The sequence below is a fragment of the Dipteris shenzhenensis genome, chromosome 10, assembly GCF_047967505.1.
Source record: "Dipteris shenzhenensis isolate YYH24624 ecotype China chromosome 10, Dip_SZ_1.0, whole genome shotgun sequence".
Taxonomy (NCBI): domain Eukaryota; kingdom Viridiplantae; phylum Streptophyta; class Polypodiopsida; order Gleicheniales; family Dipteridaceae; genus Dipteris; species Dipteris shenzhenensis.
The window spans coordinates 33,862,790-33,885,501 of NC_141605.1; the positions used below are offsets into that span (position 1 = coordinate 33,862,790).

The 22,712-nt window shown below is 44.8% G+C and overlaps 1 protein-coding gene across 2 annotated transcripts in view; it reads right to left on the bottom strand.

Annotated features, from left to right (window-relative positions):
• Nucleotides 1-22,712, bottom strand: part of DGS1 (dgd1 suppressor 1) — a 72,402-nt gene that overhangs the window by 38,673 nt on the left and 11,017 nt on the right. For both annotated transcript variants that reach the window (XM_087380377.1, XM_087380378.1), the window contains exons 4-8: nucleotides 9,003-9,131; nucleotides 6,132-6,314; nucleotides 5,667-5,861; nucleotides 2,067-2,167; nucleotides 1,516-1,605 (exon numbers count right to left, since the gene is read on the bottom strand). In XM_087380377.1, the coding sequence (XP_087236503.1) occupies nucleotides 1,516-1,605; nucleotides 2,067-2,167; nucleotides 5,667-5,861; nucleotides 6,132-6,314; nucleotides 9,003-9,131 (698 nt within the window). The remainder of the gene's footprint in view (nucleotides 1-1,515; nucleotides 1,606-2,066; nucleotides 2,168-5,666; nucleotides 5,862-6,131; nucleotides 6,315-9,002; nucleotides 9,132-22,712) is intronic.

The window sequence follows — 22,712 nt, forward strand, 5'->3', positions numbered from 1 at the left end:
GTGCCCGCCTAGAGAGAGGATAGGTTAGGGTACAGAGAGAGGGCCTTGTTGTGGGTGTGCCCACCCCCCGTGAGGATAGAGTAGGGTATGCAGAGGTTTCCCCAGGGGAGCCACCCCTTTTATGGCTGTGTGCAGCCCATATGGTAGGGCCTTAGGTCAGCCCCCTAAAGCCTACTGGTAAGGGATGTCTGCAGGAGGGCTGCTCCTCATATGGGCCCCTTGCAGCCCATCTTATAGAGAAGGGAGGGGGGGGCAGTCCAGTCGGACCTGGAGGCAAAGGACCAGTCCCTCTTAGGGCTGTGTGCCAGCCAGCCCTTATCAAGGGCTGAGGTGGTCTGCCACATAGGGCTGCTGCTGGCCCAGCAGTCAGCCTGTTTGGAGCAGGGGACCAGCCCCTTAGGTAGAGCAGGAGGGGTCGCCCCTAGGGCTGTGGGTTGGCCCACATAACAGGCTGGTCAGCCCTCCTTGTATGCTGACCGACTAGGGGGCCTAGGGCTATATATAGGCCTCCCCTCATTTATGTTTTGGCATCTCAGTGTGGTGTCCATTGAGCAGGGTTGGGCAGCCCTCTTATAGCAGAGGTTCCCCCACCTCTTGGGGTTTTTTCCTGAGATCACTTGCAGTTTCTCTCCTCTCTCTCGCTCCTTTCTTGTTTGGTGTGTGTGAAGTTTGCTCTCTCTCTCCACTCCCGTTCACTTCCGCTGCACTTCTCAGAGGTACCCCCCCAAACCCTGATGTGAAAGAGGGGAAGTAGCATCCTGCATGTATACATCCATGGCTGAGGGCCTGCTAAATGGAACTGACATAATCCTCTTTTTCTTTCTCTGCACACACGCACACTTTTTTTGTTGAAATCCATTTGTCACTATATTACATAAAACAGTCCCATGAAAAGGGACAGCCAGTCACAAATCATCAAAAGATATCATTATATGACAAGAAAGCTGGATAATCTAAATCCCATGCACATAGACAATCATAAAATGATTGCCTCAAGGATGCCCAGAAGAACTGATACTTAGCCACACTTAGCCACAGAGGAATCAATAGTGCTCAATAACGAAGCCAGTCAAAGGAAAGATCATAGCCATGCCTTACTAGATGAAAACCAAACAGCCAGAAATGTTTGTCAAAACAAGCACTCGAAAACAGACGAGCCTCAAGCCTTTGCCTTAGCAACAACAAGAAATTATAAGATTCAGGGCAATTGCCAAAAGATATGGGGCACAGACTCCCGCGAAGACCGACATTGTCGACAAGTGGCAGGAGCAATATGACAACGAGCCAAAACAAGAGTAAGGAAAAAAAAGCACACAAACGCATCCTAGAGGAACATCATCTTCTCGCTGCTTCGAACATTACTCATATAGCCTCTTGAAGGGCAAGCTATGGTTGCCTGGATCTTTTACTCAATATTTTGTTCAGTCTTCTCTATTGCCTGAGCTTCATCTCATGAGACCTTGCACCATAATCTCATTGTTCTAACTGGTTCAAAAATGCCACAAATATCAATACCTATTCATTACAATCTCCATCATTTCTTGCTCCGTTGTACCATTGGAAACTTCGTGTCCTTTCGACTGTTCAGCGAATGCCCGTAGCATCCTGTGCCAAGTGAAGGAACTCAGTAAGAAATGAAACACAATTCATTTAAATAGTGCGCATGAAAGATGGAAGAGAGCTATACTAACTTCCCACACAGTAATATATAAGCTCTAAGAGTAACCAAAGCCCAACTTTTGACGACAAGCAACCACCTTTATGAATGTTTTCTACAAATGACACCCAAACCACACCTCTAATTCTTATTTTTTATAGTTCACCAAATGGTCATGATATAATGTAATGTCACAGCAGAGATGCACTCAATGTAATCATGCATTGTCAAACAGAGGATTGATAGATTCAAGTTCAGGACTGTAATACACTGCAGTCTACGCAAGATGTGCGCAGTGAGAGTAATCCCTGTGATACCAAAAGTATTACAGTACAGAATAAATAGTTTCCTGATGCTACAGTTTATTTTCATTAGAAATCTGTACAAACAATTATGCTCTGAATAATACCGTCGCAAGGAATCGGCTGTCAATTGCACATCTTCAAGTTCTGCAGCTCCATGATGCCTTCTCCTAAACGTCTCGAACAGGTCCTCTTTTATGGATAACAACTGACCTTCAAAAAATCATGGAAGAATCAAAGAATGCACAGATTAATTTTACCACTACTTTTTTTTAAATCATATTTTAAACAGCCTGGATAGTATAAGAGAACAAACAAATAAATCTGTGAGATAATCTTCAAAACTTTTACTTCTACTTTTACTCATTGTCTAAAAGGGCAGGTTTAGGTATGGGTATTGGGCTTATGTCCCCATCGATTGCATAATGTCCTCATGGGTTGGACTATTGAATCTACACATGGCTAAGACATGTGTAACTAGTGTGTAGGTTTCTAGAGCAATTGTAGACTTCAGATCTAGAAGCTGAACGGTCTAGGGTTCTCCATACATTGGTGCTATAATAGAGCCTCCCTCCCAAGGCAAAAGTCTTGCACAGGCATGCACACCTATGAACATTTGGAGGCAACAGGAGTTGGAGAACACACACAAAGAATCAGCAAGAGGTTGCATTTCAAGGTTTCATGCAGTCCATAAGTAGCTTCACGAAGTAAGCATTCAGTCCCCATTCAGTCCTCGTCATGCATAAGTGATTGCCCCTACAACTCTAGAAGCTGCACTGACATTTGCCCCAGCAGCCACAATAATTAAATGAAGAGTTAAACAAAGCAATCATGTGTGATAAGGTCTCTGCACAGTAACATGATTGAGCATGATATACCTGTGGATGGGCGGGCATCCTTTGTGATGAGAAACCAAGCAATGAAGAATATGCACCTCAGGATGATGATATTTATTTGCACCCACAAGGTGTGGCGAAGGCATGCACACGAGTGTCTATTATATTGTTGGAGGTGCAACCATGTAATACTATCTTTTGATGTAGTTATGCCATCTAGACCTTTTGAATGTGTAAACAATCTACTCACAAACAACCACAAATTTGCTTGTGTGTGATTATCATCCTAATGATATCCTGAATTTTTTAAAATGAAGCTCAGCTTATTTCTTAGGAGCAGGCTATTCATGAACACCTTGAGATAGCAGATGAGAGTTGCTTACTCTCAACCACCGCTACTTCAAATCTTTGGCTGTTAAATTTAAGTTGAAGGGATTGGTTTCAATCATTGAATCCATCAACAAGTGGTGTGGTAGAAGTTGCAAATGCTTATAAGGTGGATACCAACACAATCTCAGAGTTGGAATCACATGGAAAATGTGTGAACGATTTAGGTGGCAGAGTGGAAGAGTAGGCATCACAGTTAGGAAACCTGGTCTGAGCTTAAAAAGTCCTCTTGCCGAGGAGTTTTTAAGAAGCAAATGTGCTCATCACGAACAGATTCGTATATACCTTTGTATGACTAGAATAAATCCAATCGTACAAATTCAGGTTTTTGTTGCCCAAAAGTCCAAATTTCTAAAATGAAAATAAAAGAGAATACAAAAGACAAGAAAAATGTCTTGGGTCGAAAAACAAAAGGTAGACATACCTTGCAAGCAAAGTAATGCTTATGTCGTAATCAGTGCCCAAGCATAAGCAGCTGTTCTGGGTTTCAAAAGACCCAGGGTGTCTCTTGGGTAAACCCAGTGCTTACTAAAATACGTCAATTAAACAAAAGGGAAAGATAACAAGAAATAAAGAAGAAAGGAAGAAGGCGACTAAGCATTAATAAACAAACAAATCAAGAAACAACAAATCTGCTCAAATGCACATCGAAGTGAAATGCCCAATGCATTGGGACCAATGCACAACAAGAGTGCCAAGAGCCCCAAATTTGACCCAAAAATTGGGAAGAGTGGGCAAAATCTGTCCAGGCAATAATTCAAACGAAATGTGCAGGAAATTAGGCAAAAGCCCTAATTTCATAGAAAAACCCCTTTTTTTTTTGGTGAATACCTGACTAAAAAGAGGGCAAATGCTCCCATAAATTTCACCGTAATGCAAACGTACCAAAAGCCCCAAAAATTTGGAGGGAAATTGCAACCAAAAGACGGCAACTGAAAAAAATCCCCAAATTCTCAGCTGCACCAGACAATGCTACTGTAGATCTGCAATCTGAGCCAAAAGGAAGCAAATCCCAACCAAATGCTACTTCAGCTGGTTGGAAAAGATGAAGAAGGGCTCAAATAACTGAAATATGTCCAAATCTGAGCAGAAAATGTCAAATCACAGCAAAAACAGCACAAAAACGCTCTGACAGTTTTCCACCAGCCATCCGTACATGTTTGTAAGGACTAGCTACTATGACATCCCCATTGACATCATCGGTGCCCAATAGTAGGTGTAGACCATAGTATAAACACATGCTCTCACACATATAAATCCATACACCCACACATACTTGAGCATCCATTTATACAAAGTCTTCTATATGCAGGTGACATGGTCCTACTCTCCTTAACAGAGAGGCTCCAATGACACTTGGATGCACTCCATATTTTCTGCAAGACACGTGAATTGAAGATCAACCTCGGTCATGATCTTCAATACATCCCGGGCAGCCATGCATAGAGAGCACTTCACACTAGATGGGTTACGTGGAGGTGGTTGCATCCTATGCATACTTGGGGGTTCTTTTCTCTAGCCCGATCTTCACGATTCGCCCAGCATTGCAGGCCCGATTGAGCAGGGAGTACGCCGCACTTGCTAGACTCCAACAGCACTACTTTCACTCTCATTTCCAAGACCCCCAGACCAAGATGCTTCTGTTTGACTCTGGTTGGCCCAGCAGGTATGTATGGTAGCCCTTGTTGGGGGCCATGCCCTTCAGCGACAGATTGGTGGTGGGCTCGAGTCGAGAGGCTTCCGGTTCTCATCGTGTAAGCCTTGAGCTGGGAAGATGCCCATATCAGCTAGCTAAAGTGTTAAATGCTCTTACGTGTGCTGTCATAAGTGTTCAACATTTAAAAGAATTTCACACTTTCATGTCGATGCCTTAGTATTATACTGCACATCCTAATTGTTTGAATCTGCAAACTGACTGAAGAGCATGGAGAAAAAATGATTCTTAACAGACACGCCACTTTCCTACAAGCTGAAGAATAGGAGGCTGCCCCAAAAATGACAAGTGGCAGCAGCAGGTAAGTAGATGTTTTGGTTTTTTTTTTTTTGGGGGTGGGAGGGGGGGGGGGGGGGGGGAGCTGAAGAATAGGAAGAGACCCAAAAATGACTAAGCAGTGGCTGCCGGGGGGGCCGGGGGCGGGGGTATATGTGGATGGGGATGATGAAGCAACACTCCTGGCCAGAAGCTCCCCCAAAATTGACAAGTAACAGAGTGGCTAGGGTGGTAAGGAAGGCAGAAAATGGAGATCGCAAAGAGGCACTCTCTTTTGTGATCTGGAAGCAACCCAATTTCATAACATCTCCACACCCCATACGTGTAGAGACCAAATACGCAACATGAAAAGCAATTAGATCGACAACTTTAGCTCTCCAAAGCCCTACAGCCTCGATGCTTTGGCAAGAAAAAACTAGTTCACATTGCACATAGACTAAAGAATATTAATGTCTATGACAAGTAGTAACACGACTGTAGGTCAAGAAACCTACCGGTTGCTCCACATGCTCCTTTGTGAATGCTATGACTGCTTCACCACCTTGCTTTAACCAGTTCTCTAAGTCATTGCTACCCATTAATTGGCTGTGTTGGATGAGCCAACTTGATACCAAAGCAACACCCACTGCTCCTCCCGTGTATCGTAACCAGAGTCGTGTTGCTCTTCTTGGCTTCCGATACTTTTGCATCTGAATCAAAGACAAAGCAACTAAGGGAAAACTCTACCAAAAGGTACAAGATCGCTACCAACCATGTTTCTACAACATCCACTAAAGGATCTACAACGTTAAGCTTTTACAAGCAGACATAGAGATCTGCAAACGTCCAGCACTTTATTAAAACACGGCTTTTGATTCACAACTGTACTTAGATAAGCTAGTTAACACAATTGGTGCGACATAGTACCCAAACAGAATCGACCTTGTGAAACAAAAGGAAAATATTGGAAGACCTCATACAAGAATAGACAGACATTCTTCCAACTTCTTCATGTTTTCTAGTATCAGATTTGCACAATCAGTAATCTCTTCATCTGTCCACTCATCCTTTTGTATAAGGTCCTCTGGTAAATCTCGAAAGTGCAATCTCACATCAAGGACTGCATTGTCCACATCCCTAGCTTCTCTGCTACTGTAATCACTCTGCAATGAGAAACAACCAAAGGTATGAGAAAATTAGGCTTTAAAAATAAAGCATTCTAACAAACAAAAAGATGGGATTTCAAATATGGACAACCAAGGCTCAACATAATCATACATATACTAACGTTTCTATCCTTGTCTTGCACTAGGCATATCCTAATTCTAGGGCATACCCTACACGCCAGAACTTTTCAAAACAAAAGAATAGACAAACACCCACAATCCTCTTTTAAAAAGCAAGAATTTTTCCTTGATGTTATGATCAGTGTTTGTTTTGTTGAAAGACTCAGTAGGCAAGGCAACAAAATCGACTACATGAACAAAAATATACAGATAATGGGACTGGACTAGTCTTGCATGTACGAGCAGCACATAGAGCACAGAAGTTGATGGAGGATATCCTTCCCACATCTTCATTCCATGTATGCACTCATATCATAAAATTGTGTTAGACACGTTGTGACAATTGCACAAGGACTTCTTGCGTCCAACATGCTCCCCATCATACATGAGGTTTTTAAAACTCAGGATTGAATAAGGCATCATCAAATATGCCTATTCCACGTAATCTTATTGCACAAATATGTTGACTTGGACCATATTTTCTATGACCCAAGTAATGGAGGTAGAACATGCCAAAATGCTTCAACTATTAACTCTCCATGCGGTCTTCCTCAAGTTTCTCCAACACATCAAGTCAAAATTCCATTGAATCTTGCGGAAGGAGCCGGCCCTCTACCACAATCCAGAAACTAGGCACTACATATTCCAATGGAGTGATTGCTTCCATTCCAAATGTGAGTTTGAATGGTGTTAACCCCGTAGCTACCTTGAAAGACGTGTGATAAGCCCATGGTGCAGACGGCAACTTCTCATCCTAATCTATGCAGTGATTGTTCATTATCTACTTGAATTGCAGTCATGAAGGGACCAAGAGGAAGCTGGGCTCAAGATCTGCCAGCTCAAAAACCCATACAAATATCAGCTATCTGCAAGTGCTGAAGATAACAGGAGACCAGCTGTGGATAGATGGCCTTAGGTAACCTGGAGTGAGCAATAACAGCTGATGGCGTGGGCTATGCAACCAATAGATTCCTCAATCAAGGAAGATTTAGAAAGCCCACAGGCTAGACCTGATTAAAATGCACACATCACTCCTGTCCTTGCTTCCAGATTGAGCACATTGTATAGACAACATCTGGCCAGACATTGACAAGGGTGGCTGCAGGTTGCATTTGTTGCATGTGCCCATCAATAGTCCACATCTCCGAACCCAAACATGCGAGGCCGTGATGTTGGCCACTATCCCCTAGATGTCATCCTCTAGTAGGCAGGAAGTGGCATACGTACTCCTGTCACACCACCGAGTCCCCACTCATGGAATTGGTTATGGCACCTGCCTCAAAACTCGAAGATATGCAATCCCTCTATTAGTCAGGCAACCACCCCCCATATGAACATTTGAGATGTGTGTCATAGCTATGAAATAATCTTGAGTTCATACCTCCAAATATCCTGGACTCCCAAGCAATCCTAGACCAACTTGTAGACTCCTACCATGCAGCAATGACAAGTACCATCTCTCCTCCTTTGTGGGCCAATAATAAAGCCTCCATGTTCCACTAGTGAGCCGAAGAGACTTCCTCTGGTGGTGGTTGGATCAAATTCATGACCGAAATCTCCAGGGAAGGTTATTGGGACATGTGCTAAAGCTAGTGTCAGCCGCAAGACGGCCCCGAAGGTAGGAAGCCAGCTAGAGTTGTCTGCCAACGCAGTGTTGTAGGAAAAAAAGGGCACCGGCTCAAAAGTCAAGTATGCATAGGCCAAAATAACTCTCCAGATTATCTCAACCCGACAGTGTGGCACTCCATGGAAGTGGAGGCTTGTGTTGTATTATAACATGTCTAGTTAGAATGGAATCGTGTCTCTTGAATGAATGAGACAGATCTGGGTGGAATCCTATCTGAGATCTGATAGGTCGTGGAGTACTTCCCAGAGATAGATGAAAACAATCTCTATGTTAGTTTATAAAGATATAAATACTAAAATATCTATGCTTTTTCATTTGCTGCTGCAAGGGAGGATTCCTGGCCAATGGCGCCCCACACCGATACGCACCTCCTACAGCGAGCGTCCCTCCCATAGCCAAAGATGCTAATGCAGATGGCACCATAGGTTAGCCAGGTATGAGTCAATGAAACAACAATTCCCCTAGAGTCCAACCACTGACTTGTTGCCAAGGTATCAGCTCAAGAGCGTCCTGGTCAAGTTCCTCTCTAGTATGCTGCCCACATGCCAACCTAACCTATGTGCCCTCACTAATCCCCCTAAATATCTACATGTGTCACTCCCTCGTGCTCTCCTCATATGGTGGCATCCATGTGGGAAATCAACCCTTATCCTCCAGCAATCTCTTCCTTGAAACTTGTCCCAATTGAATTGTGAGTGAAGCTGGTAAAAACATCTACTTTACAAATACAGCAGCGCACATTATTGATTGAAACACATCAGCCAACTGAAAACATTTCAAAGGTTGTGTCAAGACTTGCTGAAGCAAAGTTTGTGGCGCAACAAAGAAGGAAACAAGGTTAGAAAGAATATTTTGCTAAATTTAGCAAAATGGGCACTAGAACAATCCCAAGACCAGCTTGCCTTCCAAAAATCTCAAGCTGAATGATTGCCACCTGCCTGAGGAAGATCATAATGCCCTTCAAGATTTACTATGGCCTGATATATTGATACCAATGCTGAAACAGCTGCTGTCCTGGTTTGGCCCTTTAATACATTCTCACCAAAGTTGTCAGCTTCTTTGTACACCTGCAAGTGAGAAAATAGCTATTTTTATATGACTGCTTTAGTTCAGAGAATGTTTAGATGCACAAATTTTAAATAAGCCAAACATACATAGCAAAAAAAATACTAAAAGCAGATACACGACACAAATCAGACACCGGATACAATGACCAATGCAAGCACATCCTAGTAGTAACAAACCACCAACACGCTTCACAATTACCAAGATACTCAATGGGATTCTTGCAATGTTGGAAGGTGTTGTGAAGCAAACAGATGCAAATAAGAAGGAAACAATTGGCTTTCATTGATGTAGCGCTCAATCAAAGAGGCACATCATGTATCAGAGAGAGGGAAAGATATGCATAAGAACCACAAAGCCAAGACCGATATAGATGTTGAGAGTTCACGCTCAACATCATGTGATCACGTGTGCATAGCACCATCATGTGATCATATGTGCATAGCACTAACCTTATAGAGTACTATAAAGGAAAGGGTTAGATCCCCTAACCCTAACCCTGAATGGGTTTGTATATATTCTATTTTTTCAACTAAATCTAGTGTACAGTTAGTCATTTGTGGTGTGCTCTCTAGCTGTGCCCTCTCTCCTCATCTCCACTCTTCTCCTCTCCCCTCTTCATATTTTGTCATGGTATCAGAGCTCCCTTGCCTTCTGCTGAGGCATTGCGATCCTTGAGAGAGTGAGAGTGACTGAGAGATCAAGAGTGTTCTTGAGGATTCTCTTCCGTTGAGAGAATTTCCAATTTGCTCAATAGAATTTCTGTCCATTTCCATTCATCGAGAGTGAGAGTTGTTCATTCCGTTCTCTTCCAGCGAGAGAAGTATTTCCGTACATCTTCATCCTACGAGAGATAGCTTCACTTGAGAGAGAGAGATATAGGAATCCAATTTTCGAGAGGAGGAATTCTACTCCAGGTGCAAGAGGCTCCTTCGACTTCAGCAAACGACTCAGCCCGCTCCATCGTGACTTCTCCCTTTCAACCATAACGGGCTTCCAATAGTCGAGCTTCCATAACGGGCTTCCAATAGCTGCCATAACCAGCAACACTCCACCAACCGTGGAGGATCTTCATCAAAGACCTCATGCTACAGTAGCTTCATCAACGACCTCTACAACCAAGCACTCCCGACCGGCCTTCCTCAAGACAAGGAACCAGCGACAAAACATTACAGCCTCGGACTCCCGACGGACGCCCACGATAGCAACGACCAAACGACAGCGGCGACTCGAGTGCCAAACGACAAGCTGGCTATGGTGATAGAGAAGAAGACGAGTCTTCAGAACCCTGCAGCAACAACAGTCCTTTAGCACAACTTCTAGCCGATAGTAGCAGTAAGGCTCCATAGCGTGCGATGCTCCTAGCACGTCTCTCCACGCCCAACGCCTCCAAGCTCTTGCTCCGCCTATCTCCAACGCCCTCCGCGGCCTGCAAAGCCTAAGCTACACAGCGCTCCCCAGCCAGCCAACTCTATCAACGGGCTGTAGCTTCTACCACTGTCTAAATATGAATGCCATCATAGCTCCCTCGACGGACTTCTAAGCCCAAAAAAAAAAAACTCCATACGAGGCACAACCACTAGCGCCGGACCTCCAAGGCATACGACGTCTCCAACGCCCAAAGCCCAAAGCTTCTCCATCAACCTGGCTCCTCCACAGCTCCATTCAAGCTAAAACTATGCTCCAACTACCCTACGCTAATCGACATCCCAAGCCTCACGGGCTCCTTACCTCAATACGACCTCAACGAGCTTCTGCAAGTCAACGAGAGAGACGACAGAATCGGCATCACCAACGGAATCTTCAAGATTCCAACACTCTTATCTATACAAGACACGTGGCACCCATAGAAACCAAACACGTGGCACCTTATCTCTAGTGACACGTCAGCACATTGTCCCTCGTGCCATGTCACCACATTATCTTGACACGTGTACATGCCACATCATCAACCTCATCTGCCAACTGTCATCGACTGCCACATCATCAGTCCAAGTCAAATGCGACGTCATCCCTATCTGCCATGGTGGCAGCCACGTTAGCAATCCACGTCAACACTGCCACGTCACTTGTGCCATGTCATCTGTCATGTCACCTATGCCACGTCATCATTGCCACGTCAACATTGCCACGTCACCTTTGCTAACATCATCAGTGCCACGTGGCACACTGAACCTCTACAGGCGCACACAGTGCTCCACAGTCACTGCATGTGACCACTCCTGCCACCTTAGCACAGGGCTTCACACGCACACCTCTTGCTAGGCACAGTGCCACATCATCATTGCATGTGATCCACAGTGACACATCATCATTCAGCACCATTTGCACTCCTTTTGCCACTCCACCTAGATCAAGCCGTATCTCTTGATCCAAGAAGAATTTGAGGGCGCTCCAAAAAGGAAAGTCGCTCGATTTTTCGTGCTCTACGCGCTCGTCACATCACGCGCACATTTCGACGCAAGTTACACTCACATTTAAGCCTCGCCGACAAAACCACTTCCTTCACGCACATTCGTCTCTACATCGACGCATCTGACCCAGCACTTAAAAAGAACAAAAGAAAAGGAATTATTTGCTGTTCTTTCATCGATCGACGGTTGGTATAGATCTAGATCAGAGTAGACTAGATCACCATAGAGGGGACGCTTTGAATTTTCCCAAGTTGCCAATCTAATCCATGCCCGAAATTCTCGACTAGTACCTACTCGGAGTCAGTCCATACGCTCACATACGGTTTCACATCATTACATTACCTGAAACCTTACGTTCATCAGTTTAGTGAGCAGACTTCAGAGAGTACAGAGGCATTGCAGATTGTTTCAGTGGGCAGATAGCACTTGATTTCACACACACATGCCACCATTGTAAAGCCTATTCGGCTATGTCACGGCATTGTGCACATCATTTCAGCCTTGTAAAGCCTCTTGGCTATTCCCGGTATCATTTGCCACAAGCCTTGTAATACAAATTAGATTTTATATATTGCAGTTCTATCTTCATCGATAGTTCAGAGATTTCACTTGGCACGGTCAGTGTATTTGCAGTTGATTCATATAGAGATTTTCACGACACTTTTGAGTACATTTCTTACACCATGTCTACGACTAGCAACCTCAATCTAGAGGCATCCTGCTAAGTTAGACAACTCTAATTATGGTATATGGAAATACCGAATGGAGACCTTTCTTGTACTTCAGGACAAATGGGAGTATGTCGATGGGTCTACACCTAGACCATTGGACGATCCAGCCACCAGTAGCTCTACTCCACCTGTTGTCACAGCACCAGCAACGAGATCTACAGCTACACAAACAGTTTCCGCACCTGTAGCAGATCCTACCATTGCCCGAGCTCAGGCAGAATGGGATAAGAAAGACAAGTACGCCTATCATCTGATCAAGCAAAGCAGAATGTGCAAGATGTCATGCTAGGACAGCTCAACACAATCAAGACATCGAAAGAAGCATGGGATATGTTCGCAGCTCTCTACGAGTCCAAGAGCACATCCAGGATTCTCACACTGAGAAACCAGATCAACCAAAGTTTCCGCAACAGCAGTGAAACCGGTCATGCTTATGTACTCCGGATAAAAGACTACAACAATCAACTCGCAGCAGCAGGAGAGACTATGAACCCCGCAGAAATGGTTCAAGTCATCCTGAATGGACTAGGAGAGGGATACGAGAATCTAGTCCAGAGTATTGCCATCCAACGGCGAATTCCGACACTGGAAGAACTTCAATCAGCCCTACTTGGTGAAGAGCTTAGGACTCAGGCAATTCAAGCACGCAAAGGTCATTCTAATGATCAAGCATTCATAGCTTCAGACAGAAGCAGAGGTAGATCATATCAAAGAAGTGGTAATCATCATCAACAACAAGGTCATCATCAGCAAAATCAGAATCAACATCAGCATCATTATTATCAGCAAAGAGGAAATCATTCCAATCGAGGAAGATTTCAAGGACGAGGGAATGCATCCACAACGTGTTAAACATTCAGTGCAACTACTATCACAAGTTTGGACACTATGAAAGAGATTGCCGCAAGAAGCAGTACGACTAAGGCGATCAATCCAGCAGTAATTGAGGGAATTTCCGCAGCAGAGGAAATCATCGTGGTGGACATTCTAGTCATAGTCATTTTGCAAATGAACATGGAAATATGTTTCTTGCAAGCAAGGAAATGCATCAAACTGATACAGTGTACCTAGACACTGATTTCAATCCCAAAGAGGATTTCAGCTATCAAGTCGACCAAGTGGAACAGGATCCTTGGTATATCGACAGCGGTGCATCATCTCACATGACAAATCATCAAGAATGGTTCACACAAATGAAGCCATTAGAAGGACACAAGAATATCATCTACACAGCAGACAATACACCAAATCCAGTTCAAGGGACAGGTGTTATCCCTATGAACAATTTCACTGGTACGAAAGGATTGGTGAAAGATGTGCTCTATGTTCCGAAGCTCAGCAAGAACCTCTTGTCAATAGGTCAAATGACGGGACAAAATTATCGAGTGATCTTCGACGGTAATGAATGCACTATCAGAGATAAATCCAAAAGATGTCAGCTAGTAGCAAAAGGTATCAAGGAAGGACGCTTATACAGAATGCTAGCTATAGTACCAGATAAGCATGCCATGTCAGCTCAACCGCAACAGATGCCACTATATGCAAAATGGCACAAGAGATATGGTCATGTCAACTTCAAGTACTTGTTAGATCTCAGGAATCAGAATATGGCAATTGGGATTCCAAAGCTAAAATTTCTTGAAAAAGTTTGCGAAGCATGCTGCTTCAGCAAACAAAAGCGAACCAACTTTGTCAGAAGTACCTCTCGTGCACGAGGTATTCTTGATTTGATACATACAGATGTATGGGATTATGCCCAAACCCGTAGCATCAACGGTTCACTTTACTACTTGACTTTCATCTACGACTACAGCAAATATACTTTCATCGACGACTACAGCAAATATTATTGGGTCTACTTTCTGAAAGAGAAATCTGAAGTGTTTTTCAGATTACAAGAATTCAAAGCCATGGTAGAAAACCAGACAGGCAGAAAGATCCAGATAAGCATGCCATGTCAGCTCAACCGCAACAGATGCCCCTATCTGCAAAATGGCACAAGAGATATGGTCATGTCAACTTCAAGTACTTGTTAGATCTCAGGAATCAGAATATGGCAATTGGGCTTCTGAAGCTACAGTTTCTTGGAAAAGTTTGCGAAGCATGCTGCTTCGGCAAACAAAGCGAACCAACTTTGTTAGAAGTTTTACTACTTGACTTGCATCGACGACTACAGCAGATATTGTTGGGTCTACTTTCTGAAAGAGAAATCTTAAGTGTTTTTCAGATTTCAAGAATTCAAAGCCATGGTAGAAAACCAGACAGGCAGAAAGATCCAGATAAGCATGTCATGTCAGCTCAACCGCAACAGATGCCACTATCTGCAAAATGGCACAAGAGATATGGTCATGTCAACTTCAAGTACTTGTTAGATCTCAAGAATCAGAATATGGCAATTGGGATTCCGAAGCTACAGTTTCTTGGAAAAGTTTGCGAAGCATGCTGCTTCAACAAACAAAAGCGAACCAACTTTGTCAGAAGTACCTCTCGTGCACGAGGTATTCTTAATTTGATACACACAAATGTATGGGATTATGCCCAGACCCACAACATCAATGGTTCACTTTACTACTTGACTTTCATCGACAACTACAACAGATATTGTTGGGTCTCTTAGAAAATGGGAGGGAATGAATCACTCAATCCTCCACCCAAGATCTCTCCAACTCTCACACACTCAACTCAGATAGATGATCACAGATCCAACAAACACACACACTCAAAAATATAGACGGAATAGATGGAGAGAGAGAGTATATTCATCCACCGGATGGTGGCCAAAAAATGGCTCCAAGGGAGCAGTACAAATCACAGCAGGGTGCTGGAGCAAAATGATGAACTCTCTCTCACAAACTCTTCCAGATCTGAGTGCTGAACGCTGCCTTGGAGAAGGCTTTCTGTAGTGCACTGGATGCAGGGATCAATGGAGAAGTGGGCCTTTTATAGGCACTGCCCAGGCCCCTTCAGATGACCGACCAGCAGGGTCGGTACCCTGTCTGGTGGCCGACTTCATGGGCCCCATAAAACTGACCAGGGTTGGCCCTGGTCAGTGGCCCTGGTTGGGCCGACTTGGCCTGCCACAGGCCCCTATATAAGGGTGCCCTGTGCAGCCAGTCTGCGCTGCTGCAGGAGCCTCCATGTGAGGCCTAAAGCTTTTACCTGCTGTTGCAGGCTGCGACCAGCCCACAGGTTGGTCGCCTATATCTGCCATGCTCTCGTCCCTCTGGTTCCGGCCTGAGTCTCTCTCCCAGCCCTCCTATCTCTCACTGGCCCTTGTCCCCTCAAATCGGGGGCTCACAGGTGGGCACAGTGAGAATCTAACACCCCCCCTTAATGTCACAACTGTGGGCCAATCCCCATACGTCTGATGAGGTGCTCCATCTGTTCTCAAGTGAGTGCCTTCGTGAAGAGGTCGAACAAGTTGTCGGCGGTCGGGCAGTACATGAGCTCGATCACGTCGTCAATGATGAGTTCTCGAACAAAGTGGTAATGAACTTCAATGTGCTTGGTCTGCGCATGGTACACTGGATTCTTGGCAATGGCTATGCAACTCTGATTGTCGCACATCAGCATTGTTGCGCTCTCCTGACACATGTCCATGTCCTCCAAAATCCACCTCAACCACAGTGTCTCACAAGCTGCTGTACACACGGCTCTGTACTCTGCCTCTGTAGATGAAAGGGCCACTATGGGTTGCTTCTTACTCAGCCAAGAGATGGCACCAGATGCAAGTAAGAAGCAATAGCCTGTTGTTGATCTTCTGGTGTCAACATCACCCGCCTAATCACTGTCACAGAACCCACCTAGTTCGATGCCTTTGGTATAGGTGATCCCATAGGTGCAAGTACCCTTTAGATACCTCAGCACCCGTAAACCTGCATCCCAATGACTCTTCCTGGGAGAAGCAGAGAACTGGCATAATAGCCCAACTGCATAACAAATATCAGATCGAGTATTGGTAAGGTAAAGCAAACTTCCTACCAATCGTCGGTACAAAGTAGTATCGACCGGCTGGGATATGTCGTGAACACTTAGCTTGAGCCCAACCTCCATGGGAGTTACTGCTGTCCTGCAATCCTCCATCTGGAATCTCTTCAAAAGTTCTCTGCAATACTTCTCCTGTGAAATGAAGATCCTGTCTTTGGCCTGCTTTACTTCTATCCCAAGGAAGTAGTGTAATAACCCAAGGTCAATCATCTCAAACTCAGACATGAGTAGCTCCTTGACCTGAGAAATCTTCTTGACATGGTTACCTGTCAAGATAAGATCATCAACATAGAGGATGAGTACCAATCGCAACCCCTTCTCAATGAACAAGTAGAGGTTTGCCCCAGAAGGGCTCCGACTTAGCCCTATCTTCTGAAAGAATACATCAATCCTTTGGTACCAAGCTCTGGGGGCTTGTTTCAATCCGTATAACGCCTTCTTCAACCTGCAGACCTTTAATGGGGACCCTCGATCTTGAAAGCCCGGTGGCTGCTCTATGTATACCTCCTCCTCCAGGGTTCCATTAAGGAATGCGTACTTCACGTCCATTTGAAAAATAGGCCACTCGAATTGGGCAGCAAGGGCAATCACTGTCCGGATAGTAACCATGCAAGCTGTGGGGGCAAAAGTTTCATCAAAATCCATGCCTTCAATTTGAGCAAAACCTTTGACCACTAACCTTGCTTTTTACTTATCCAAGCTACCGTCTGATTTGTATTTAAGTTTGTATATCCACTTAGTGCCGATGACTTTCCATCGCGGGGGCCTGGCCACTAAGTCCCAGGTATTGTTCTTCAGGATAGCATCCATCTCTGCCTGCATGGCAGCCTGCCATTTTGGATTGTCCTTCGCCTCCTTGAAGGTCCTTGGCTCTTCAAGCTGAGCCACCAACGCAAAATTCACGGATGGGGTCTTCTGAAGACGTTGGGACCGACGCAATCTGAAACTCCTACTCTTAGGTATTTCGGTGACCCGAGAGTCTTCCAATGTTCTTAGGTACCATTGGGGCAACCTCTTCTGCTTCTTAGTGGGAGGAGGAATTGGAACTGCTTCTGGAACAGCCTGCTCTTCCTCAGTACCTGGTGGAACATCAACTTCCGACTTTGCCACCTCTTGGATGGTCAACCTGGGGCGGGGTGGGTTCAGGAGTTAAACAATCTCTTCCTCCTCAATCTGAGACTCCTCCTAGGGTTCAGGTCTCTTTTCCTCGAAGACGACATCCCGACTGATAAGGATCTGCTTCTTTACTGGGTCGAAGAGTCGATAGGCCTTGGATTCTTCGCTATACCCAACAAAGATACATTTTCTGCTCCGGGAATCAAGCTTGGTCCTATCTTCCTTGTGCACATGCACCCATGCGTTAGAACCAAAAATGCGAAGACGAGTGATAGAGGGCTTCTTACCATAAAATGCCTCATATGGAGTCTTGCCCTTGACGGCCTTCGTCTTGGTCCTGTTGAGAATGTGTAAGGCTGTATTGATAGCTTCACTCCACTAGGCTTTAGAAAGGTTCCTCCCTCGGAGCATAGCAAGTTCTATCTCCGTGGTGGTTCTATGCTTCCTCTCGGCTACCCCGTTTTGCTGAGAAGTATGTGTTGTGGTGAGTTGTCGCTTGATCCCATGCTTGTGACAAAATGTGTTGAACTCATTTGAGGTGAATTCTCCCCCCCTGTCTGTACGGAACGTCTTGACATCCTCCCCTATCTCCTTTTCAACTCTGGCCTTCTAGTCCTTGAACTAGCCAAACAATACACCCAGGTCATTCTACTGAAATCATCCACAAAGAGAAGTGAGTACCTGGATCCTGCCCACGATGCTGTAGACATTGGGCCACAAATGTCGGCATGAACCAACTCAAGTGGTTTGCTGGCCCGAAACGAGGCCTCTTGTGGGAACTTGTCCCTATGCTGCTTGCCTTCTAGACAAGCCCTACAGACACCATCATTGCCTGTAATAGGTGGAAGTCCATCCACCATCTTCGATTTTGACATTTCAGCCAAGGTTCCATAGCTGACGTGACCGAAGCGCTCATGCCAAAGTTTGGACTTTCCGTTGTCTTCATGAACCAACATTGCACTGAGGCGGTACAATCCATTTTCTTCAACTCCTTGGGCCACCATCTGTCCATTTGCTTTGGATGTCACAGTGACCTTGCCGTCTTCAAAGAGAACTGACATGTTGTTCTTGTCCATCTGACTTATAGACAGTAAGTTCTTACAAAGGTTGGGTACATAAAGTACTCCAAAGATATCCTTCTCCTCACCCACGGTCGTAATGAAAGGAATGCTACCAATGCCCTTCATAGGACATGTCCGGCTATCCCCGACAGAAACTTTGAAATCCGGGTGTGTACTTTCCATGGTTTTGAACCAAGTCTTTCTGTTAGACATGTGCTTTGAGCACCGCTGTCAACATACCATTTCCTTCACTGACTGCATACGCTGAACAATGTTCACTGATTAAAAACAACTGTCCAGTTGTCACATTGGCAGAATCATTCTTAGACTCTTCTTTGTTCCTGGCTTCTCTCTTCTGCTTCTGATCCTGCCTTCTTCTTTCGGCATTCTTTGGCGGAGTGGCCAAGCTTTTCACAGTAAAAGCACTTCATTTTCTTCTTTCGGTCAGCGTCCTCTGACTTCTTGAACTCCTTTGTCTTGCCTTTTCCAGGCTTGTCTTTGGCCACTAATGCCTTCTCGTCAGTTTGCATAAAGAGTTTCTCTCAAGCCTCCTCCTGAAGCAGGAGTGGACCAAGCTCCTCAAAGGTGATTGGCTTAGTCCGTTGACCCGCAGTGACCGTAGTCACAAAACTTTTGAACCTCCGTGGCAACTTGTGGAGTGTGAGCAACGCCAATTGACTCGAATCCACCTTCTGACCAACCACTGCGAGCTGGTCCCGCACAACTTTCACCTTTGTCAGATGGTCATGCACACTATCACCCTCATTCATATCAAGATTGTAAAGTTGATGCTGAAGAGTAATGATACGGGCTGTATTATCGGTTTCATACAGCTCCTTCAGTATGGCCCACGCCTCTCAAAACGTCTCTGCCAATTGGATATGAGGAATCACAGCATCTACTAATGTGCCAATTAGCATTGCTAAGGCTTGAGCATCCCTCTCCTGCCATGCACTGAGTTCATCCGCATCTGCTTCAAATAGAACATCACCTCTTTTGTCCACAATGTCCTCCGGCTGCATCTCGGTCCCAATCACTATCTTCCATAGCTTTCGTGCCACCAGATGACTTCGGATCTTGACTTTCCAAATTGGATAGTTCGTCCCATCGAGCTTTCCAGCTTCACCAAAATTGGGAATGAATGAAGAAGGAAGATGACTGGAGGAGGAGGAAGGACGAGCAGTGGGTGTAGAGGCTTCTGAACGCTGATCCATCTCGGTGAATAGCAAACTGAAAAAAACTGAAGCAAAAAAAAGATGTACTGACCTCCCATGCTAGCTTGAGCTGAAAACAGAATCGCCTTTCTGCCAAGGGACTACTTCCTTCAGAGAGTGCTTTGATGAAGAAGAGTTGAGAGCCTATGGCTCTGATACCATGTTAGAAAATAGGAGGGAATGAATCACTCAATCCTCCACCCAAGATCTCTCCAACTCTCACACACTCAACTCAGATAGATGATCATAGATGCAACAAACACACACATTCAAAAATATAGACGGAATAGATGGAGAGAGAGAGTATATTCATCCACCGGATGGTGGCCAAAAAATGGCTCCAAGGGAGCAGTACAAATCACAGCAGGGTGCTGGAGCAAACTGATGAACTCTCTCTCACAAAGTGGAGCAAACTGATGAACTCTCTCTCACAAACTCTCCCAGATCTGAGTGCTGAACGCTGCCTTGGAGAAGGCTTTCTGTAGTGCACTGGATGCAGGGATCAATGGAGAAGTGGGCCTTTTATAGGCACTGCCCAGGCCCCTTCAGATGACCGACCAGCAGGGTCGGTACCCTGTCTGGTGGCCGACTTCATGGGCCCCATAAAACTGACCAGGGTTGGCCCTGGTCGGTGGCCCTGGTTGGGCCGACTTGGCCTGCCACAGGCCCCTATATAAGGGTGCCCTGTGCAGCCAGTCTGCGCTGCTGCAGGAGCCTCCATGTGAGGCATAAAGCCCCCTTTTACCTGCTGTTGCAGGCTGCGACCAGCCCATGTGCTGGTCGCCTATATCTGCCATGCTCTCCTCCCTCTGGTTCCAGCCTGAGTCTCTCTCCCAGCCCTCCTATCTCTCACTGCCCCTTGTCCCCTCAAATCGGGGGCTCACAGGTGGGCACAGTGAGAATCTAACAGGGTCTACTTTCTGAAAGAGAAATCTGAAGTGTTTTCCAGATTTCAAGAATTCAAAGCCATGGTAGAAAACCAGATAGGCAGAAAGATCAAAGTCATGAGATCAGATCGAGGAGGTGAATACATGTCTTCAGCATTCATGAACTTTTACAGAAATCACAGCATTCGAAGACAATTCACATGTGCAGATACTCCTCAGTAGAATGCAAGAGCTGAAAGGAAGAATGGGACTTTAGCACACAATGCTCGAACGGATACAGGATATGACTCCTTATGAAGCATTCACTGGACACAAGCCACACATTGGGCATCTCCGCATATTTGGTTGCATAGCATATGCCCACATACATGATGATCATCGCAGGAAATTGGATGCGAAGTCACGTAAATGCATCATGGTTGGCTACAGTGAAGAAAGCAAAGCATACAAATTGTATGATCCCATCAACTGCAAGGTCATTATCTCCAGAGATGTAATCTTTGATGAGGAATCAGAATGGAAAACCTCACCTACACAGGAGATAGAAGCATCGACTTCACATTCATCTACAGAACAGGTTGATGAAGAAGAGCAAGAATTGCCAGCAACACCCTAAGCAGAGCCACAGTAGCTCAGATGGTCTACTAGGGAAAGCAGACCTCCAGCCAAATTAACATATGCTCATAAAGGCAAAGCAATTCAGGTGGAAACCACCAACTATACTCTTATGACTACCATCATGGCTACAGAAGAGCCAATGTACTTCGAAGACGCAGTAGACAAGCCAGAATGGCAAACTGCTATGAATAAAGAAATGGATGCTTTGTATAAGAATAATACTTGGGAATTATGCGACCTTCCACCAGGAAAGAAGGCCATAGCAAACAAATGGGTATACAAAGTGAAGTATAATCCAGATGGAAGTATTCAGAGATACAAAACCAGACTAGTTGCAAAAGGATTTGCACAGCAATATGGTCAAGACTATGATGAGACTTATGCTCCAATAGCAAAGATGGATTCCATACGGTTCTTGATATCACTAGCAACACTCAGCAGATAGAATGTGTATCAGCTCGATGTCAAGAATGCATTTCTCAATGGTTATCTAGACGAGGAAGTCTACATGCAACAACAGGCAGGTTATGTTGAACCAGGAAAGGAGAATAAGGTTTGCCATCTCAAGAAAAGCCTCTACAACTTAAAGCAAGCACCCAAAAGTTGATACAGTAGAATTGACAAGTATTTTGCTAATCTGGGATACATGAAATCCAATCCAAATCATACTCTCTACTACAAAGTTCAAGGGGAAGACCTTACTATTGCACTTTTATACGTAGATGATCTGATTGTGACAGGAAGCAAGGATAGCTTCATCAGAAAACTAAAACAAGACTTATCTACAGAGTTCGACATGAAAGATCTTGGACTTATGCACTATTGTCTTGGAATTGAGTTCTGGAGAGATTCAGATAGCACATTCATGAGTCAACTCAAGTATGTTGACAGTCTCTTGAAGAAGTTTCATATGGCAGATTGCAAGATTGCAGCCACTCCCATGGAACAAAGTTTGAAACTTACTAAAGATTCAGAAAAGCCTACAGTCAATGACAGGTACTATAGGCAGCTCACTGGATCTCTTATATATTTGACTATCACTCGGCCAGATATTTGTAATGCAGTAAGCTCACTAGCACAGTTTATGGCAATCCAAAACAGTCTCACTGGAATGCAGCCAAAAGAGTCTTGAGCCCTAACCCTAACCCTAAATGGGTTTGTATATATTCTATTTTTTCAACTAAATCTAGTGTACAATTAGTCATTTGTGGTGTGCTCTCTAGCTGTCCCCTCTCTCCTCATCTCCACTCTTCTCCTCTCCCCTCTTCATATTTTGTCAATAGACCAAGGTGAGCACATCATGCCAGAAGCAGATCGCTAACATTCTTCACAACCACCAAGATACTGCTATAGAAGGGCAGTGTCCTAAACTCATTGCTCTCCCAAGCCCCAAAATGTGGATGCATGTCTTGTGATTTACTCGATTTGGATTACACGATGCAGAAAAAAAAAAACAATACAGCAAAAAAACCTTGTTCTCAAAGCAGAAATTCAGTTTGAGACTGGACTTTGGTGGGCATGTGCGGCTCGAGAAACACTATCTAACGACATCACG